This window comes from Ranitomeya variabilis, chromosome 3, assembly GCF_051348905.1.
Source record: "Ranitomeya variabilis isolate aRanVar5 chromosome 3, aRanVar5.hap1, whole genome shotgun sequence".
Taxonomy (NCBI): domain Eukaryota; kingdom Metazoa; phylum Chordata; class Amphibia; order Anura; family Dendrobatidae; genus Ranitomeya; species Ranitomeya variabilis.
Genome location: NC_135234.1, coordinates 247,907,432 through 247,927,145, shown reverse-complemented (window position 1 = coordinate 247,927,145; position 19,714 = coordinate 247,907,432). Strand labels below are relative to the sequence as shown.

General features: G+C 43.1%; 1 protein-coding gene across 2 annotated transcripts in view; it reads left to right on the top strand.

The window, feature by feature from the left end:
- AUNIP (aurora kinase A and ninein interacting protein) overlaps positions 1–12,709 on the top strand; it is a 35,572-nt gene extending 22,863 nt beyond the window's left edge. For both annotated transcript variants that reach the window (XM_077295348.1, XM_077295349.1), the window contains one exon: positions 11,453–12,709. In XM_077295348.1, the coding sequence (XP_077151463.1) occupies positions 11,453–12,006 (554 nt within the window). In that variant the 3' untranslated portion in view covers positions 12,007–12,709. The remainder of the gene's footprint in view (positions 1–11,452) is intronic.
- Positions 12,710–19,714: the final 7,005 nt, after the last annotated feature.

Below are 19,714 nucleotides of genomic sequence, written 5' to 3'. Positions count from 1 at the left end.
GTTATAGTCCTCAGAATAAAGCGATGCCAAAATAATTATTTTTTCTATAAAATAGTTTTTATCGTATAAAAGCGTCAAAACATAAAAAAATGATATAAATGAGGTATCGCTGTAATCGTACTGACCCAACGAATAAAACTGCTTTATCAATTTTACCAAGCGCAGAACGGTATAAACGCCTCTCCCAAAAGAAATTCATGAATAGCTGGTTTTTGGTTATTCTGCCTCACAAAAATCGGAATAAAAAGTGATAAAAAATGGTCACGTGTCCGCAAATGTTACCAATAAAAACGTCAACTCGTCCCGCAAAAAACAAGACCTCACATGACTCTGTGGACCAAAATGTGGAAAAATTATAGGTCTCAAAATGTGGAGACGCAAAAACTTTTTTGCTATAAAAAGCGTCTTTTAGTCTGGTTTCACACTTGCGTTTTTATCTGCATGCGTTTTTTAAAAAAACCACATGTGTGAAAAAATGCATGTAAACGCGGTAAAACGCATGCGTTTTTATAGAAAAACACAAGAAAACAAGAAAAAAACAAAAAACCCTAACCCTACCTCTAACCCTACCCCTAACCTGAAATACGTGGCACTGAAATACGTGGCACTGAATTATGCGTTTATTTACGTATATACGTATATAAGTGCCACGATATTTCAGAGGCCACGTATTTAAGTGCCACGTATTTAAGTGCCACGTATTTAACCCCTTCCTGACATCCGACGTACTATCCCGTCGAGGTGGGGTGGGCCCGTATGACCGCCGACGGGATAGTACGTCATAGCCGATCGGCCGCGCTCACGGGGGGAGCGCGGCCGATCGCGGCCGGGTGTCGGCTGCATATCGCAGCTGACATCCGGCACTATGTGCCAGGAGCGGTCACGGACCGCTCCCGGCACATTAACCCCCGGCACACCGCGATCAAACATGATCGCGATGTGCCGGCGGTGCAGGGAAGCATCGCGCAGGGAGAGGGCTCCCTGCGGGCTTCCCTGAGCCCCCCGCAGCAACGCGATGTGATCGCGTTGCTGCGAGGGTCTTACCTCCCTCCCTGCCTGCTCCAGACCCGGATCCAAGATGGCCGCGGATCCGGGTCCTGCAGGGAGGGAGGTGACTTCACAGAAGCCTGCTCAGAGCAGGCACTGTGAAGCAGCCTGCACTTCTCGCAGATCAGTGATCTGTCAGAGTGCTATGCAAACTGGCAGATCACCGATCTGTATTGTCCCCCCCTGGGGCAAAGTAAAAAAGTAAAAAAAAAAAATTTCCAAATGTGTAAAAAAAAATATTCCAAAATAATGAAAAAAAAAATAAAAATATTATTCCCATAAATACATTTCTTTATCTAAATAAAAAAAAAAAACAATAAAAGTACACATATTTAGTATCGCCGCGTCCGTAACGACCCCACCTATAAAACTGCCCCACTAGTTAACCCCTTCAGTAAACACCGTAAGAAAAAAAAACAAAAAACGAGGCAAAAAACAACGCTTTATTACCATACCGCCGAACAAAAAGTGGAATAACACGCGATCAAAAAGACTGATATAAATATCCATGGTACCGCTGAAAACGTCATCTTGTCCCGCAAAAAACAAGCCGCCATACAGCATCATCAGCAAAAAAATAAAAAAGTTATAGTCCTGAGAAAAAAGCGATACCAAAATAATTATTTTTTCTATAAAATAGTTTTTATCGTATAAAAGCGCCAAAACATAAAAAAATGATATAAATGAGATATCGCTGTAATCATACTGACCCGACGAATAAAACTGCTTTATCAATTTTACCAAACGCGGAACGGTATAAACGCCTCTCCCAAAAGAAATTCAGGAATTGCTGGTTTTTGGTCATTCTGCCTCACAAAAATCGGAATAAAAAGCGATCAAAAACGGTCACGTGTCCGAAAATGTTACCAATAAAAACGTCAACTCGTCCCGCAAAAAACAAGACCTCACATGACTCTGTGGAGCAAAATGTGGAAAAATTATAGCTCTCAAAATGTGGAGACGCAAAAACTTTTTTGCTATAAAAAGCGTCGCTGGTTTCACACTTGCGTTTTTGTCTGCAGCGTTTTTTGCACAAAAAAACGCATGCGTTTTTTCCCTATATTTAACATTGAAAACGCATGCGTTTTTTTGTAGACGTTTGGTCGCGTTTTCAAACGCATGCGGTTTTTTTCTGCATGCGTTAATTTTCAGAAATACAACCTGCAGTATTTTCTTGGTGTTTTTAAGCACATGCGTTTGTTTGCGTTAAAAACGCATGCATTTTTATCGAAAAAAAACAGAAAACACACTGAAAAGCCACCCACCACCATCAAGGTGATAAAGGGATCCAAACCCTAACTCTACCCCTAACCTCACCCCTAACCGTTTAATGAACATTTTCTGACAGTCATAGTGCCACGTATTTCAGTGCCACGTATTTCAGTGCCACGTATTTCAGTGCCATGTATTTCAGGGCAACGTATCACGTATTTCAGTGCCACGTGTTTCAGTGCCACGTATTTCAGTGCCACGTATCACGTATTTCAGTGCCACGTATCACGTATTTCAGTGCCACGTGTTTCAGTGCCACGTATTTAAGTGCCACGTATCACATATTTCAGTGCCACGTATTTCAGTGCCACGTATTTCAGTGCCACGTATCACATATTTCAGTGCCACGTATTTCAGTGCCACGTATTTCAGTGCCACGTATCACGTATTTCAGTGCCACGTATCACATATTTCAGTGCCACGTATTTCAGTGCCACGTATTTCAGTGCCACGTATTTCAGTGCCACATATTTCAGTGCCACGTATCACATATTTCAGTGCCACGTATTTCAGTGCCACGTATTTCAGTGCCACGTATTTCAGTGCCACGTATCACGTATTTCAGTGCCACGTATCACGTATTTCAGTGCCACGTGTTTCAGTGCCACGTATTTAAGTGCCACGTATCACATATTTCAGTGCCACGTATTTCAGTGCCACGTATTTCAGTGCCACGTATCACGTATTTCAGTGCCACGTATCACATATTTCAGTGCCACGTATTTCAGTGCCACGTATTTCAGTGCCACGTATTTCAGTGCCACGTATCACGTATTTCAGTGCCACGTATCACGTATTTCAGTGCCACGTGTTTCAGTGCCACGTATTTAAGTGCCACGTATCACATATTTCAGTGCCACGTATTTCAGTGCCACGTATCACGTATTTCAGTGCCACGTATCACGTATTTCAGTGCCACATATTTTAGTACCACGTATTTCAGTTGCACGTGTTTCAGTGCCACGTATTTCAGTGCCACGTATTTCAGTGCCACGTATTTCAGTGCCACGTATCACGTATTTCAATGCCACGTGTTTCAGTGCCACGTATTTAAGTGCCACGTATCACATATTTAAGTGCCACGTATTTCAGTGCCACGTATTTCAGTGCCACGTATTTCAGTGCCACGTATTTCAGTGCCACGTATCACGTATTTCAGTGCCACGTGTTTCAGTGCCACGTATTTAAGTGCCACGTATCACATATTTAAGTGCCACGTATTTCAGTGCCACGTATTTCAGTGCCACGTATTTCAGTGCCACGTATTTCAGTGCCACGTATTTCAGTGCCACGTATTTCAGTGCCACGTATTTCAGTGCCACGTATTTCAGTGCCACGTATTTCAGTGCCACGTATTTCAGTGCCACGTATTTCAGTCACGTTTAGGGTTAGGGGTAGGGTTAGGGTTAGGGCTAGGGTTGGGGCTAAAGTTAGGGTTGGGGCTAAAGTTAGGGTTGGGGCTAAAGTTAGGGTTGGGGCTAAAGTTAGGGTTAGGGTTTGGATTACATTTACGTTTGGATTAGGGTTGGGATTAGAATTATGGGTGTGTCAGGGCTAGGGGTGTGGTTAGGGTTACCGTTGGGATTAGGGTTAGGGGTGTGTTTGGGTTAGGGTTTCAGGTAGAATTGGGGAGTTTCCACTGTCCAGGCACATCAGGGGCTCTCCAAGCGCGACATGGCGTCCAATCTCAATTCCAGCCAATTCTGCGTTGAAAAAGTAAAACAGTGCTCCTTCCCTTCCGAGCTCTCCCGTGCGCCCAAAAAGGGGTTTACCCCAACATATGTGTTATCAGCGTACTCGGGACAAATTGAACAACAACTTCTGGGGTCCAAGCTCTCTTGTTATCCTTAGGAAAATAAAAATTTGGGGGGCTAAAAATCATTTTTGTGGGGAAAAAAAAGATGTTTTATTTTCACGGCTCTGCGTTATAAACTGTAGTGAAACACTTGGGGGTTCAAAGTTCTCACAACACATCTAGATAAGTTCCTTGGGAGGTCTAGTTTCCAATATGGGGTCACTTGTGGGGGGTTTGTACTGTTTGGGTACATCAGGGGCTCTGCAAATGCAACGTGACGCCTGCAGACCAATCCATTTAAGGCTGCATTCCAAATGGCGCTCCTTCCCTTCCGAGCTCTGTCATGCGCCCAAACAGTGGTTCCCCCCCACATATGGGGTATCAGCGTACTCAGGACAAATTGGACAACAAATTTTGGGGTCCAATTTATTCTGTTACCCTTGTAAAAATACAAAGCTGGGGGCTAAAAAATCATTTTTGAGAAAAAAAAAAAAATTATTTTCACGGCTCTGCGTTATAATCTGTAGTGAAACACTTGGGGGTTCAAAGCTCTCAAAACACATCTAGATAAGTTCCTTAGGGGGTCTACTTTCCAAAATGGTGTCACTTGTAGGGAGTTTCAATGTGTAGGCACATTAGGGGCTCTCCAAGCGCGACATGGCGTCCCATCTCAATTCCAGTCAATTTTGCATTGAAAAGTCAAATGGCGCTCCTTCACTTCCAAGCTCTGCCATGCGCCCAAACAATGGTTTACACCCACATATGGGGTATCAGCGTACTCAGGACAAATTGCACAACATTTTTTGGGGTCCAATTTCTTCTCTTACCCTTGGGAAAATAAAAAATTGGGGGCGAAAAGATCATTTTTGTGAAAAAATATGATTTTTTATTTTTACGGCTCTGCATTATAAACTTCTGTGAAGCACTTGGTGGGTCAAAGTGCTCACCACACATCTAGATAAGTTCCTTAGGGGGTCTACTTTCCAAAATGGTGTCACTTGTAGGGAGTTTCAATGTTTAGGCACATCAGGAGCTCTCCAAACGCAACATGGCGTCCCATCTCAATTCCAGTCAATTTTGCATTGAAAAGTCAAATGGCGCTCCTTCACTTCCAAGCTCTGCCATGCGCCCAAACAATGGTTTACACCCACATATGGGGTATCAGCGTACTCAGGACAAATTGCACAACATTTTTTGGGGTCCAATTTCTTCTCTTACCCTTGGGAAAATAAAAAATTGGGGGCGAAAAGATCATTTTTGTGAAAAAATATGATTTTTTATTTTTACGGCTCTGCATTATAAACTTCTGTGAAGCACTTGGTGGGTCAAAGTGCTCACCACACATCAAGATAAGTTCCTTAGGGGGTCTACTTTCCAAAATGGTGTCACTTGTAGGGGGTTTCAGTGTTTAGGCACATCAGGGGCTCTCCAAACACAACATGGCGTCCCATCTCAATTCCAGTCAATTTTGCATTGAAAAGTCAAATGGCGCTCCTTTCCTTCCGAGCTCTGCCATACGCCCAAACAGTGGTTTACCCCCACATATGGGGTATCAGCGTACTCAGGACAAATTGTACAACAACTTTGGGGGTCCATTTTCTCCTGTTACCCTTGGTAAAATAAAACAAATTGGAGCTGAAATAAATTTTGTGTGAAAAAAAGTTAAATGTTCATTTTTATTTAAACATTCCAAAAATTCCTGTGAAACACCTGAAGGGTTAATAAACTTCTTGAATGTGGTTTTGAGCACCTTGAGGGGTGCAGTTTTTAGAATGGTGTCACACTTGGGTATTTTCTATCATATAGACCCGTCAAAATGACTTCAAATGAGATGTGGTCCCTAAAAAAAAATGGTGTTGTAAAAATGAGAAATTGCTGGTCAACTTTTAACCCTTATAACTCCGTCACAAAAAAAAATTTTGGTTCCAAAATTGTACTGATGTAAAGTAGACATGTGGGAAATGTTACTTATTAAGTATTTTGCGTGACATATGTCTGTGATTTAAGGGCATAAAAATTCAAAGTTGGAAAATTGCAAAATTTTCAAAATTTTCGCCAAATTTCCATTTTTTTCACAAATAAACGCAAGTTATATCAAAGAAATTTTACCACTAACATGAAGTACAATATGTCACGAGAAAACAATGTCAGAATCGCCAAGATCCGTCAAAGCGTTCCAGAGTTATAGCCTCATAAAGGGACAGTGGTCAGAATTGTAAAAATTGGCCCGGTCATTAACGTGCAAACCACCCTTGGGGGTGAAGGGGTTAAGTGCCACGTATTTACGTGCCACGTATTTTTCAGTGCCTGAAATACGTTGCACTGAAATACGTGGCACTGAAATACGTGGCACTGAAATATCGTGGCACTTAAATACGTGGCACTTAAATACGTGGCACTTAAATACGTGGCTCTTAAATACGTGGCACTTAAATACGTGGCACTTATGACTGTCAGAAAATGTTCAGTAAACGGTTAGGGGTAGGGTTTCAGGTAGAATTGGGGAGTTTCCACTGTTCAGGCACATCAGGGGCTCTCCAAACGCGACATGGCGTCCAATCTCAATTCCAGCCAATTCTGCGTTGAAAAAGTAAAACAGTGCTCCTTCCCTTCCGAGCTCTCCCGTGCGTCCAAAAAGGGGTTTACCCCAACATATGGGGTATCAGCGTACTAGGGACAAATTGAACAACAACTTCTGGGGTCCAAGTTCTCTTGTTATCCTTGGGAAAATAAAAATTTGGGGGGCTAAAAATCATTTTTGTGGGAAAAAAAAAATGTTTTATTTTCACGGCTCTGCGTTGTAAACTGTAGTGAAACACTTGGGGGTTCAAAGTTCTCACAACACATCTAGATAAGTTCCTTGGGAGGTCTAGTTTCCAATATGGGGTCACTTGTGGGGGGTTTGTACTATTTGGGTACATCAGGGGCTCTGCAAATGCAACGTGACGCCTGCAGACCAATCCATTTAAGTCTGCATTCCAAATGGCGCTCCTTCCCTTCCGAGCTCTGTCATGCGCCCAAACAGTGGTTCCCCCCCCACATAGGGGGTATCAGCGTACTCAGGACAAATTGGACAACAACTTTTAGGGTCCATTTTATCCTGATACCCTTGTGAAAATACAAAACTGGGGGCTAAAAAATCATTTTTGTGAAAAAAATAATAATTTTTATTTTCACGGCTCTGCGTTATAAACTGTAGTGAAACACTTGGGGGTTCAAAGTTCTCACAACACATCTAGATAAGTTCCTTGGGGGGTCTAGTTTCCAATATGGGGTCACTTGTGGGGGGTTTGTACTGTTTGGGTACATCAGGGGCTCTGCAAATGCAACGTGACGCCTGCAGACCAATCCATTTAAGTCTGCATTCCAAATGGCGCTCCTTCCCTTCCGAGCTCTGTCATGCGCCCAAACAGTGGTTCCCCCCCACATAGGGGGTATCAGCGTACTCAGGACAAATTGGACAACAACTTTTAGGGTCCAATTTATCCTGATACCCTTGTGAAAATACAAAACTGGGGGCTAAAAAATCATTTTTGTGAAAAAAAAAAATAATTTTTATTTTCACGGCTCTGCGTTATAAACTGTAGTGAAACACTTGGGGGTTCAAAGCTCTCAAAACACATCTAGATAAGTTCCTTAGGGGGTCTACTTTCCAAAATGGTGTCACTCGTGGGGGGTTTCAATGTTTAGGCACATTAGGGGCTCTCCAAACGCAACATGGCGTCCCATCTCAATTCCAGTCAATTTTGCATTGAAAAGTCAAATGGCGCTCCTTCCCTTCTGAGCTCTGCCCTGCGCCCAAACAATGGTTTACACCCACATATGGGGTATCAGTGTACTCAGGACAAATTGCACAACAATTTTTGGGGTCCAATTTCTTCTCTTACCCTTGGGAAAATAAAAAATTGGGGGTGAAAAGATCATTTTTGTGAAAAAATATGATTTTTTATTTTTACGGCTCTGCATTATAAACTTCTGTAAAGCACTTGTTGGGTCAAAGTGCTCACCACACATCTAGATAAGTTCCTTAGGGGGTCTACTTTCCAAAATGGTGTCACTTGTTAGGGGTTTCAATGTTTAGGCACATCAAGGGCTCTCTAAATGCAACATGGCGTCCCATCTCAATTCCAGTCAATTTTGCATTGAAAAGTCAAATGGCGCTCCTTCCCTTCCGAGCTCTGCCCTGCGCCCAAACAATGGTTTACACCCACATATGGGGTATCAGCGTACTCAGGACAAATTGCACAACAATTTTTGGGGTCCAATTTCTTCTCTCACCCTTGGGAAAATAAAAAATTGGGGGTGAAAAGATCATTTTTGTGAAAAAATATGATTTTTTATTTTTACGGCTCTGCATTATAAACTTCTGTAAAGCACTTGTTGGGTCAAAGTGCTCACCACACATCTAGATAAGTTCCTTAGGGGGTCTACTTTCCAAAATGGTGTCACTTGTTAGGGGTTTCAATGTTTAGGCACATCAGGGGCTCTCCAAATGCAACATGGCGTCCCATCTCAATTCCAGTCAATTTTGCATTGAAAAGTAAAATGGCGCTCCTTTGCTTCCAAGCTCTGCCATGCGCCCAAACTGTGGTTTACCCCCACATATGGGGTATCAGCGTACTCAGGACAAATTGTACAACAACTTTTGGGGTCTATTTTCTCCTGTTACCCTTGGTAAAATAAAACAAATTGGAGCTGAAATAAATTTTGTGTGAAAAAAAGTTAAATGTTCATTTTTATTTAAACATTCCAAAAATTCCTGTGAAACACCTGAAGGGTTAATAAACTTCTTAAAAGTGGTTTTGAGTACCTTGAGGGGTGCAGTTTTTAGAATGGTGTCACACTTGGGTATTTTCTATCATATAGACCCGTCAAAATGACTTCAAATGAGATGTGGTCCCTAAAAAAAAAATGGTGTTGTAAAAATGAGAAATTGCTGGTCAACTTTTAACCCTTATAACTCCGTCACAAAAAAAAATTTTGGTTCCAAAATTGTGCTGATGTAAAGTAGACATGTGGGAAATGTTATTTATTAAGTATTTTGTGTGACATATGTCTGTGATTTAAGGGCATAAAAATTCAAAGTTGGAAAATTGCGAAATTTTCAAAATTTTCGCCAAATATTCGTTTTTTTCACAAATAAACGCAAGTTATATCGAAGAAATTTTACCACTAACATGAAGTACAATATGTCACGAGAAAACAGTGTCAGAATCGCCAAGATCCGTTGAAGCGTTCCAGAGTTATAACCTCATAAAGGGACAGTGGTCAGAATTGTAAAAATTGGCCCGGTCATTAACGTGCAAACCACCCTTGGTGGTGAAGGGGTTAACAAAGTGAGAATATAACTTATTCTTCATACACTTTTTTTTTTTTTCCCAAGATGTGTATATAATAATCATTACGTAAACTCTAGGGCAGGTCATTGAGGATCAGTGTTTAAACCAAAGAATATAGGAGTAAGCATAACCTATCAATAGTATAATAAATCTAATTCAAGTAGACAACAAAATCTTATTCCAAAAAAACCACTTTAACAACTAAATCCATAATAACCACATAATGCACAATATTGTCTTCATAATATACATAGTTTTTATTAAAGACACCAATCTAATTTAACACAAAACATGATAAAAAACATATAACAATACTAAAAACAAGGAGAGCAGGGCACCATATATAATCAGATTTAAATCAGAATAAATAAAGTGCTACGTAGATTCAGTTAATACTGTTAAGTAAAGGCACACATACAGTGTATACTCTATACTAAATATTCCATGATCTATCAAAATCAATAAAGTGCTATATAGATAGATAGATAGACACACCGTATATACTCGAGTATAAGCCGACGACCCCCCTCCCTAATTTTGCAACAAAAAAACGGTAAAACTTATTGACTCGAGCATAAGCCTAGGGTGGGAAATGCAGCAGCTACTGGTAAATTTCAAAAATAAAAATGGATACCAATAAAAGTAAAATTAATTGAGACGTCAGTAGGTTAAGTGTTTTTGAATATCCATATTGAATCAGGAGCCCCATATAATGCTCCATACAGTTCATTATGGCCCCATAAGATGCTCCATACAAAATAGGCCCCATATAATGCTCCATACAGTTCATTATGGCCCCATAAGATGCTCCATATGCAAATATGCCCCATATAATGCTCCATTCAGTTCATTATGGCCCCATAAGATGCTCCATATACAAATATGCCCCATATAATGCTCTATGCAGTTCTTTATGGCCCCATAGATGCCCCATATAATGCTCCATGCAGTTCATTATGGCCCCATAGATGCTCCATACAGTTATTTATGGCCCCATATAATGCTCCATACAGTTCATTATGGCCCCATAAGATGCTCCATATACAAATATGCCCCATATAATGCTCTATGCAGTTCTTTATGGCCCCATAGATGCCCCATATAATGCTCTATGCAGTTCTTTATGGCCCCATAGATGCCCCATATAATGCTCCATGCAGTTCTTTATGGCCCCATAGATGCTCCATATAATGCTCCATGCAGTTCTTTATGGCCCCATAGACGCTCCATATAGCATTGTGCCACATGTAATGCTGCTGCTGCACTAAAAAAGAAAAAAAAAAATGACATACTCCCCTCTCGTCGCTGCTCCTCAGCGTCCCGTCTCTCCGCACTGACTGTTCAGGCAGAGGGCGGCGCACACACTAGTACGTCAGCGCGCCCTCTGACCTGAACAGTCACTGCAGAGGATGTGTAAGACGAGGCGGCAGTGGAACGAGGGAAGGTGAATATGAAATACTCACCTGCTCCCGACGCGGTCCCTGCATGTCCCACGTCTCCGGGAGCGGCAGCTTCTTCCTGTAGTGAGCGGTCACATGGTACCGCTCATTACAGTAATGAATGTGGCTCCACCCCAATGGGAGTGGAGTCCATATCCATAACTTTAATGAGCGGTACCAGTGACCGCTGAACAGGGGAAGAAGCTGCCTCGCCCCAAGACCGTGGGACATGCAGGGACCGTGCTGGGAGCAGGTGAGTATTTGACAGGTGTCGCTCCCCCTCACCCGCCGACCCCCTGCCTCCCATGACTCAAGTATAAGCCGAGAGGGGCACTTTCAGACCATTTTTTTGGGCTGAAAATCTCGGCTTATACTCGAGAGAGTGTGTGTATGTACGTGTGTGTGTGTGTGTGTGTGTGTGTGTGTGTGTGTGTGTGTGTGCTGACAGGTTCCCTTTAACAGTCATAGAAGCTCCACACACAAGTGACAGCAGAAGTCTAAAGTGCATGTACCCTTTTGGCAAGCATTTTATGGTAATTTATGTATTTAATTCTCACCAGGACCTTCTACGTGTTTGACACAAACCTATCGTGAACATGAAAAACTGGAAATCTTCTCTTCATATAAAATACAGAGCAATACAGAAAATAAAAGTTCAGGACAAATTAAGACTGACTGGAGCTGTGTGCTTGATAAACCTGGTCACAGTGCTGGATACTTCCCCAATGCTTCAAGAGCACAAAAGAAATCTCTGAAGCCTCCTACAAACTACGGGGCAACAAGTTTGAGATCCAAGACACAGAATAACTTATCTGACGCTTTACTTTCTACATGTCCTCAGGGGGATTATAAAGAAGAAAGCCTGTTTCTTCCAAGTCAGTCTGAAAGTCAGCTTTTCACGCAGGATACACAAGGTAACAAAGTGATCTGTCACAGGTTTCCAAGTGAACGACCTGCGAATACCTTCTCATCAGTACCATTGCTGGACAAAACTAATGTCACCTGGGACACAAGAAGTCCTATGAAAGGAACTCTACAGACTGTGTGTGATGAAGAGGCCCTCAACAACATGTTCACACAAGATTCTGAAGGAAATATGGTTATAAAACATTAATTACTGACTTTCAGCTCAGTCCTGATAAAACAATACACTGAACTGCAAATGCTTAGTCTTATGATCAAAACTAGTTTCTGTTCTAAACAAGCAGATCATTGAAATGATCCTGGAATTCTGCTTGTGTAAGGCTATGTTTCCACATGGCGTACCGGCAGCGCTTTGAACGCAGTGGATCCCCACTCCGTCCAAAGCGCTGCTGGCTTCTGTACGCGCGGTGATTCCGCATGTCTTCATTGAACACATATGGAATCACCGCATCCTACACATGGAATGGTGCGATTTATGGGGACAAGCTATCTAACCCCCCATTCCCCTGTTAATGGTTTATCCAGACACTGCCATAGATGTGCAATTCCTACAGCTTAGCTAATTTTAGAGGGTGGTTATTCTGGCACTACTCACTTTCACATTGAAAGGTGACTTTACCAGTTCCGCTTACGTCTGCAGATACAGGACGCCTACATGACTGGAAGGCATCATGTCCTGTTCTACAGAATTCCCAATGCAGAAGTGAACAGTGACGGAATAAACCTTGAAGGAGTATGTCCTCAATTAAAAAGATCCCGCACAGCCGCTTACCATCCATTTATTTATTGTAAATGTCTATCTTGCTCAATAACCTTTTATCTATTGTTTTGTCCTCATCTGTAAATTGGTTGCATGACTAAATAAAGAGGTACGTTTCCATCTGTAGTGGCAATGAGTTCCATTATGCATCTAATATATCAGGACTTCACACATAATATGCATTCCAGAGGGTTCTTCTACTGTGCAAAGGCTAGTATCTATCTGTTTTAACTACAGTTCGTACATTTCTGTGCCATTGTAACTTTAAAGGGAATCTTTCATTTAAAGTTGCCTATAGTGGTAATCTGCAGGTAAATGCTATATGAAACATACTTGGCTGTCTGATAGGGAGAAAAAAATGAAGTTATATTCCGCCTGCAGCTGCTCATTTCCATTTGTCAAAGTAGTGTTGGGGACTATGAGCAATTAAGAGCTCTGTACACTGGGAGCACAGCTGCAATCACTCGCCTGCACGTTTGACAGCTTGCTCTGCAGTGTATGTGTATGCAAAACAGGTTGTCAATCAGTGTGAAGGGCAGAGACTACAGAGCGATGATACTACACTGATGAACAGAAATGTGCAGCTGCAGGCGGAATATAACTTAATTCTCCCTGCTTCTGCTCTTCCAGCTGGACTGCCACGCGTGTTTAAAGGGAACCTGTCACCTGAATTTGGCGGGACCGGTTTTGGGTCATATGGGCGGGGTTTTCGGGTGTTTGATTCACCCTTTCCTTACCCGCTGGCTGCATACTGGCCGCAATATTGGATTGAAGTTCATGCTGTGTCCTCTGTAGTACACGCCTGCGCAAGGCAATCTTGCCTTGCGCAGGCGTGTACTACGGAGGACACAGCATGAACTTCAATCCAATATTGCGGCCTGCATGCAGCCAGCGAGTAAGGAAAGGGTGAATCAAACACCCGAAAACCCCGCCCATATGACCCAAAACCGGTCCCGCCAAATTCAGGTGACAGGTTCCCTTTAACTCCTTTCTGTCCTCGGACTGAATAGTCCGTCTGAGGACAGAACCCCGCTTTGATGCGGGCTCTGGCAGTGAGCCTGCAACAAAGCCGGGACATATCAGCTGTTTTGTACAGCTGACATGTGCCCACAGTGGGTGCGGGTTGAATCGTGATCCGCCTGCGCTTATTAACTAGATAAATGCTGCTGTCAAACTCTGACCGCGTCATTTAACTAGCGCTTCCGGCCATCGGGCTGGAAATGCGCGCATCGCTGACCCCCGTCACGTGATCAGGGGTCAGTGGTGTGTTGGCATAACAACCTGAGGTCTCCTGAAGACCTCTATGGTTGTTGATGCCAGATTGCTATGAGCGCCACCCTCGTCGGCGCTCATAGCAATGCTGTAATTTAGCTACATAGGAGCGATCTGAGCATTGCCTGTATGTAGCAGAGCCGATCAGGCTATGCCAGCCTCTAGTCTCCCATGGAGACTATTAAAGCATGGCAAAAGTAAAAAAAAAAAGTTTAAAATATTTTTTAAAAGTTCAAATCACCCCCCTTTCGCCCCATTCAAAATAAAAAAATCAAACATACACATATTTGGTATTGCCGTGCTCAGAATCGCCCGATCTATCAAAAAAAAGGATTAACCTGATCACTAAACGGCGTAGCGAGAAAAAAAATTCAAAACTCCAGAATTACATTTTTTGATCGCCATGACATTGCATTAAAACGCAATAACGGGCGATCAAAAGATCGTATCTGCATAAAAATGATATCATTAAAAACATAAGCTCGGCACGCAAAAAATAAGCCCTCACCTAACCAGAGATCACGAAAAGTGGAGATGCTACGGGTATCGGAAAATTGCTCAAATTTATTTATTTTTTTAGAAACTTTGGAATTTTTTTTTTTTACCACTTAGATAAAAGATAACCTAGACATGTTTGGTGTCTATGAACTCGTACTGACCTGGAGAATCATAATGGCAGATCAGTTTTAGCATTTAGTGAACCTAGCAAAATAGTCAAACAATAAACAAGTATGGGACTGCACTTTTTTTGCAATTTCACCTCAGTTGGAATTTTTTTTCCTCTTTTCTATTACCCGATATGGTAAAACCAATGTTGTCGTTCAAAAGTACAACTCGTCCTGCAAAAAATAAGCCCTCACACGGCCATATTGACGGAAAAATAAAAAAGTTATGGCTATGAGAAGAAGGGGAGCAAAAAATGAAAACGCAAAACCGAAAAAAGTTGGGGTCATGAAGGAGTTAAAACTGTATTTGCTGACAGGTTCCCACTATGGCTGCAGGGTCCTATGTTCCCCATCCCAGACAGATTTTTCTTTAATTCCTACTGCGAGAAGATACAATGTAAAACAAGTGATTTATTAGTTTCCTGTATAGATGGATATTATATATTTGGTCTTTTATTGTTTTGGAATTTTGAAAATGTAAAGGTCCCAGCTGCCGTCCGAACGATGGCTTTCTGATTCCTCCATACACAGGAGCGTTCCTGTGTTCTCTACGAGGTGGCGCTTTATTTCACGGAGTACAAAAGAATTGATAGTCCAAAATCCAGGCAAGCCGGATCCTCATCTCCTTTAGCATCTGTCAGGGGAGAGTCAGGAGACCCCCAGACACCTTACACTGGTCTAATATGTACGCTGGCCTTAAATATTCAGGGTCTGATATAGCTTGTTTTGGTGCACTGCCGGCTTAATCAACTAATGCCATGTCTGAAAACTGTGACGTCCATGCTGCCATCCAAAGCGCACATCACTTTTACTTAGAATTTTTCATAAAGTCTTCTGTAACTACAGTTATCACAAAACTGCAGCTACATAAGCAAATGTTATTTTTGCAGCCACAACACATTTTAAAGTCTACTGTATTTCTATCTTATTTCTGATATACACAATTTCACCAGTATAAAATCATTAAAGCTGCTGTTCTCTGTACTCCTAAATTACACAACTCAAACTCCAGCACTGAGATGGAAAATTGGTAGAGTTCTGGTCATCACAGGAGGGATAGATGTTAATGTTAAGCACCACATCATGATTCCTTCAGTGGGCAATCTCAGGCCCGTGGTCACCTTTATCTTCCAACCCCGGGGAGGTTCCCAGGGACCCCAGTGCTTGGGCCGGCAGCTGTAGTTTAATGGCTGCTGGCCCATTAATGTCTTCCTGTTCTGTGAGCAGCGCACGCTGTGTTCACCACTGAACGCTGAGGAGCGCGCAATGAGAGATTACGTCCTGACATCGTTCCAAGGATGTACTTCATGGGCGGAGTTAGTGTGCAATTTGTATGGCCCCCGAAGGACGGCATAAACCTCCAAATGGCCCCTGGTGTTGAGTGTAGGCGCCACATCTACCCGTATAGAATATCAAATGGTGCTGCTCTAGTTGTGTGTGTGGCACCAGGTTTGGGAAATGTTATTTCCTTTTTTCATATCATTACCATCTATAGGCCCTGTGATTACCATCAGTTTGATATCATTACCATCTGTGGGCCCCGTGATTTCCATCAGTTTGATATCATTATCATCTATGGGTCCTGTGATTTCCATCAGTTTGATATCATTACCATCTGTGGGCCCTGTGATTTCCATCAGTTTGATATCATTACCATCTGTGGGCCCCGTGATTACCATCAGTTTGATGTCATTATCATCTATGGGTCCTGTGATTTCCATCAGCTTGATATCATTACCATCTGTGGGCCCCGTGATTTCCATCAGTTTGATATCATTACCATCTGTGGGCCCCGTGATTTCCATTAGTTTGATGTCATTACCATCTGCGGGCCCTGTGATTTCCATCAGTTTGATGTCATTACCACCTGCGGGCCCCGTGATTTCCATCAGTTTTATGTCATTACCACCTGCGGGCCCCGTGATTTCCATCAGTTTTATGTCATTACCACCTGCGGGGCCCGTGATTTCCATCACTTTGATGTCATTACCACCTGCGGGGCCCGTGATTTCCATCACTTTGATGTCATTACCACCTGCGGGGCCCGTGATTTCCATCACTTTGATGTCATTACCACCTGCGGGGCCCGTGATTTCCATCACTTTGATGTCATTACCACCTGCGGGGTCCGTGATTTCCATCACTTTGATGTCATTACCATCCGTGGGCCCCGTGATTTCCGTCAGTTTGATGTCATTACCATCTGCGGGCCCCGTGATTACCATCAGTTTGATGTCATTACCATCTGCGGGCCCGGTGATTACCATCAGTTTGGTGTCATTACCATCTGCGGGCCCCGTGATTACCATCAGTTTGATGTCATTACCATCCGTGGGCCCCGTGATTTCCGTCAGTTTGATGTCATTACCATCTGCGGGCCCCGTGATTACCATCAGTTTGATTTCATTACCATCTGCGGGCCCGTGATTTCCATCAGTTTGGTATCACCATCTGTGGGCCCCGTGATTTCCGTCAGTTTGATGTCATTACCATGTATGGGCCCTGTGATTTCCATCAGTTTGATGTCATTACCAGTGTGGAGAAACGGGGTCAGTGGGTGCTCTCGTCCGCTGGCCCGGCTGTCTTTAGCAAGACTCATACCACTGAACGCCCGCTCTATCTCCCCGTGGGCAATACACTACACAGACAACACAGGGTTAAGGTAAAACAGTGTGGCAATACTTTATTGAACCACAACACACAATAGCAAACAGAACAATCCTACCATGGCTGGAATTGTTTGGTTACATGGGCGCATATAAAATATCACTGCATCTCCACGTATTTCCAGTATGACACGATGTCAGGGCTCCCAGGGTAACATGGGTGCATATAAAAGATCACTGCGTCTCCATGTATTTCCAGTATGACGTGATATCAGAGCTCCCAGGGTCGCTTCTCCATCTGTGGATGAACGCACAGAGAAGGGGTAACGACAAGCATCGGGAGATGACCAAGAACTGTCCGTAGAGTCCATACAAGGTCCAAAGCCAGTTGACACGAGAGTCACCACCTGGCTTATCTGACCATCTCCATGGAACCAGGCGACCAGCGGGTCCCAACCCTGGATTTCTCCAAACATATCCATGGTGCAGAGATGGTCACTGGATCAGATCTGTGTCCTTCCAACCGGAGTCGAAAACCCCTAGGTTGTATCCTATAGAATCCTAGATCAGTGTCCCTCGTGATGGTGCCATGATGAATTGGCTGCAGTCATTTCTCTTGTCTGTTGGGTGGTTTGCAGAATGTCTGGCTGGTAGCTCTGTATTACTTCAGACTCAATGATGTGATCTCTGAGTCTTTTTATACTCAAGGCATGAAAGCTATTTTTAGAATTACCCAGTGTCCTTTAGTTCAACATCAAGATATGGCAAACAATGGTGATGAGATTATGCAGTACTACTTGACCATTCAATCTATTTGCACAGTCTTTCCTTCTCTGCTTTAAGGTACCGTTACACTAAACGACTTACCAACGATCACGACCAGCGATACGACTTGGCCGTGATTGTTGGTAAGTCGTTGTGTGGTCACTGGGGAGCTGTTACACAGACAGCTCTCTCCAGCGACCAACGATCAGGGAAACGACTTCGGCATCGTTGAAACTGTCTTCAACGATGCCGAAGTCCCCCTGCAGCACCCAGGTAACCAGGGTAAATATCGGGTTACTAAGTGCAGGGCCGCGCTTAGTAACCCGATATTTACCCTGGTTACCATTGTAAAAGTAAAAAAAAAAAAACAGTACATACTCACATTCTGATGTCTGTCACGTCCCCCGGCGTCCACAGGGTTAAAACTGCTTTCGGCAAGAGCGCTGCTAATATGCACGTGCTGCTGCCAAGACTTCCCTGCACTGAATGTGGCAGCGCCAGCCGTAAAGCAGAGCACAGCGGTGACATCACCGCTGTGCTCTGCTTTACGGCCAGCGCTGACACAGTCAACCCTGTGGACGCCGGGGGACGTGACAGACATCAGAATGTGAGTATGTACTGTTTTTTTTTTTTAACTTTTACAATGGTAACCAGGGTAAATATCGGGTTACTAAGCGCGGCCCTGCACTTAGTAACCCGATATTTACCCTGGTTACAAGTGAACACATCGCTGGATCGGCATCACACACGCCGATCCAGCGATGACAGCGGGTGATCAGCGACCAAAAAAAGGTCCTGATCATTCCCATGGACCAATGATCTCCCAGCAGGGGCCTGATCGTTGGTCGCTGTCACACATAACGAGATCGTTAGCGGGATCGTTGCTTACGTCACCAAAAGCGTGACGTTGCAACGATATCGTTAACGATATCGTTGTGTGTGACTCAGCCTTAAGAAGTCACCAAGCTAGTTCTGGAATTCAATGCACAATTAGCATATCAGCACACATCAATAAACAAAGATAAACGCACACTATGTACAAGTCACTATGACAGACTTACACTGTATGTTAAATGGTATCAGTTTGCAAGTCTGACTTCTTGAACCACCAGACGTAAACACTTAAATGCACAAGCCAATATACAGATGAAAAGTCAGTTCTTATTGGTTTGCAAAACATGGTTGTCTGGGAAATTAAGATACAATCTGGTTTCTTCACAACCATCTGTGGGCCCTGTGATTTCCATCAGTTTGATGTCATTACCATCTGTGGGCCCTGTGATTTCCATCAGTTTGATGTCATTACCATCTGTGGGCCCTGTGATTTCCGTCAGTTTGATGTCATTACCATCTGTGGGCCCTGTGATTTCCGTCAGTTTGATGTCATTACCACCTATGGGCCCTGTGATTTCCATCAGTTTGATGTCATTACCATCTGTGGGCCCTGTGATTTCCATCAGTTTGATGTCATTTCCATCAGTTTTATGTCATTACCACCTATGGGCCCTGTGATTTCCATCAGTTTGATGTTATTACCATCTTTGGGCCCTGTGATTTCCGTCAGTTTGATGTCATTTCCGTCAGTTTGATGTCATTTCCATCAGTTTTATGTCATTACCATCTGTGGGCCCTGTGATTTCCGTCAGTTTGATGTCATTACCACCTATGGGCCCTGTGATTTCCATCAGTTTGATGTCATTTCCATCAGTTTTATGTCATTACCACCTATGGGCCCTGTGATTTCCATCAGTTTGATGTTATTACCATCTGTGGGCCCTGTGATTTCCATCAGTTTGATGTCATTTCCTTCAGTTTGATGTCATTTCCTTC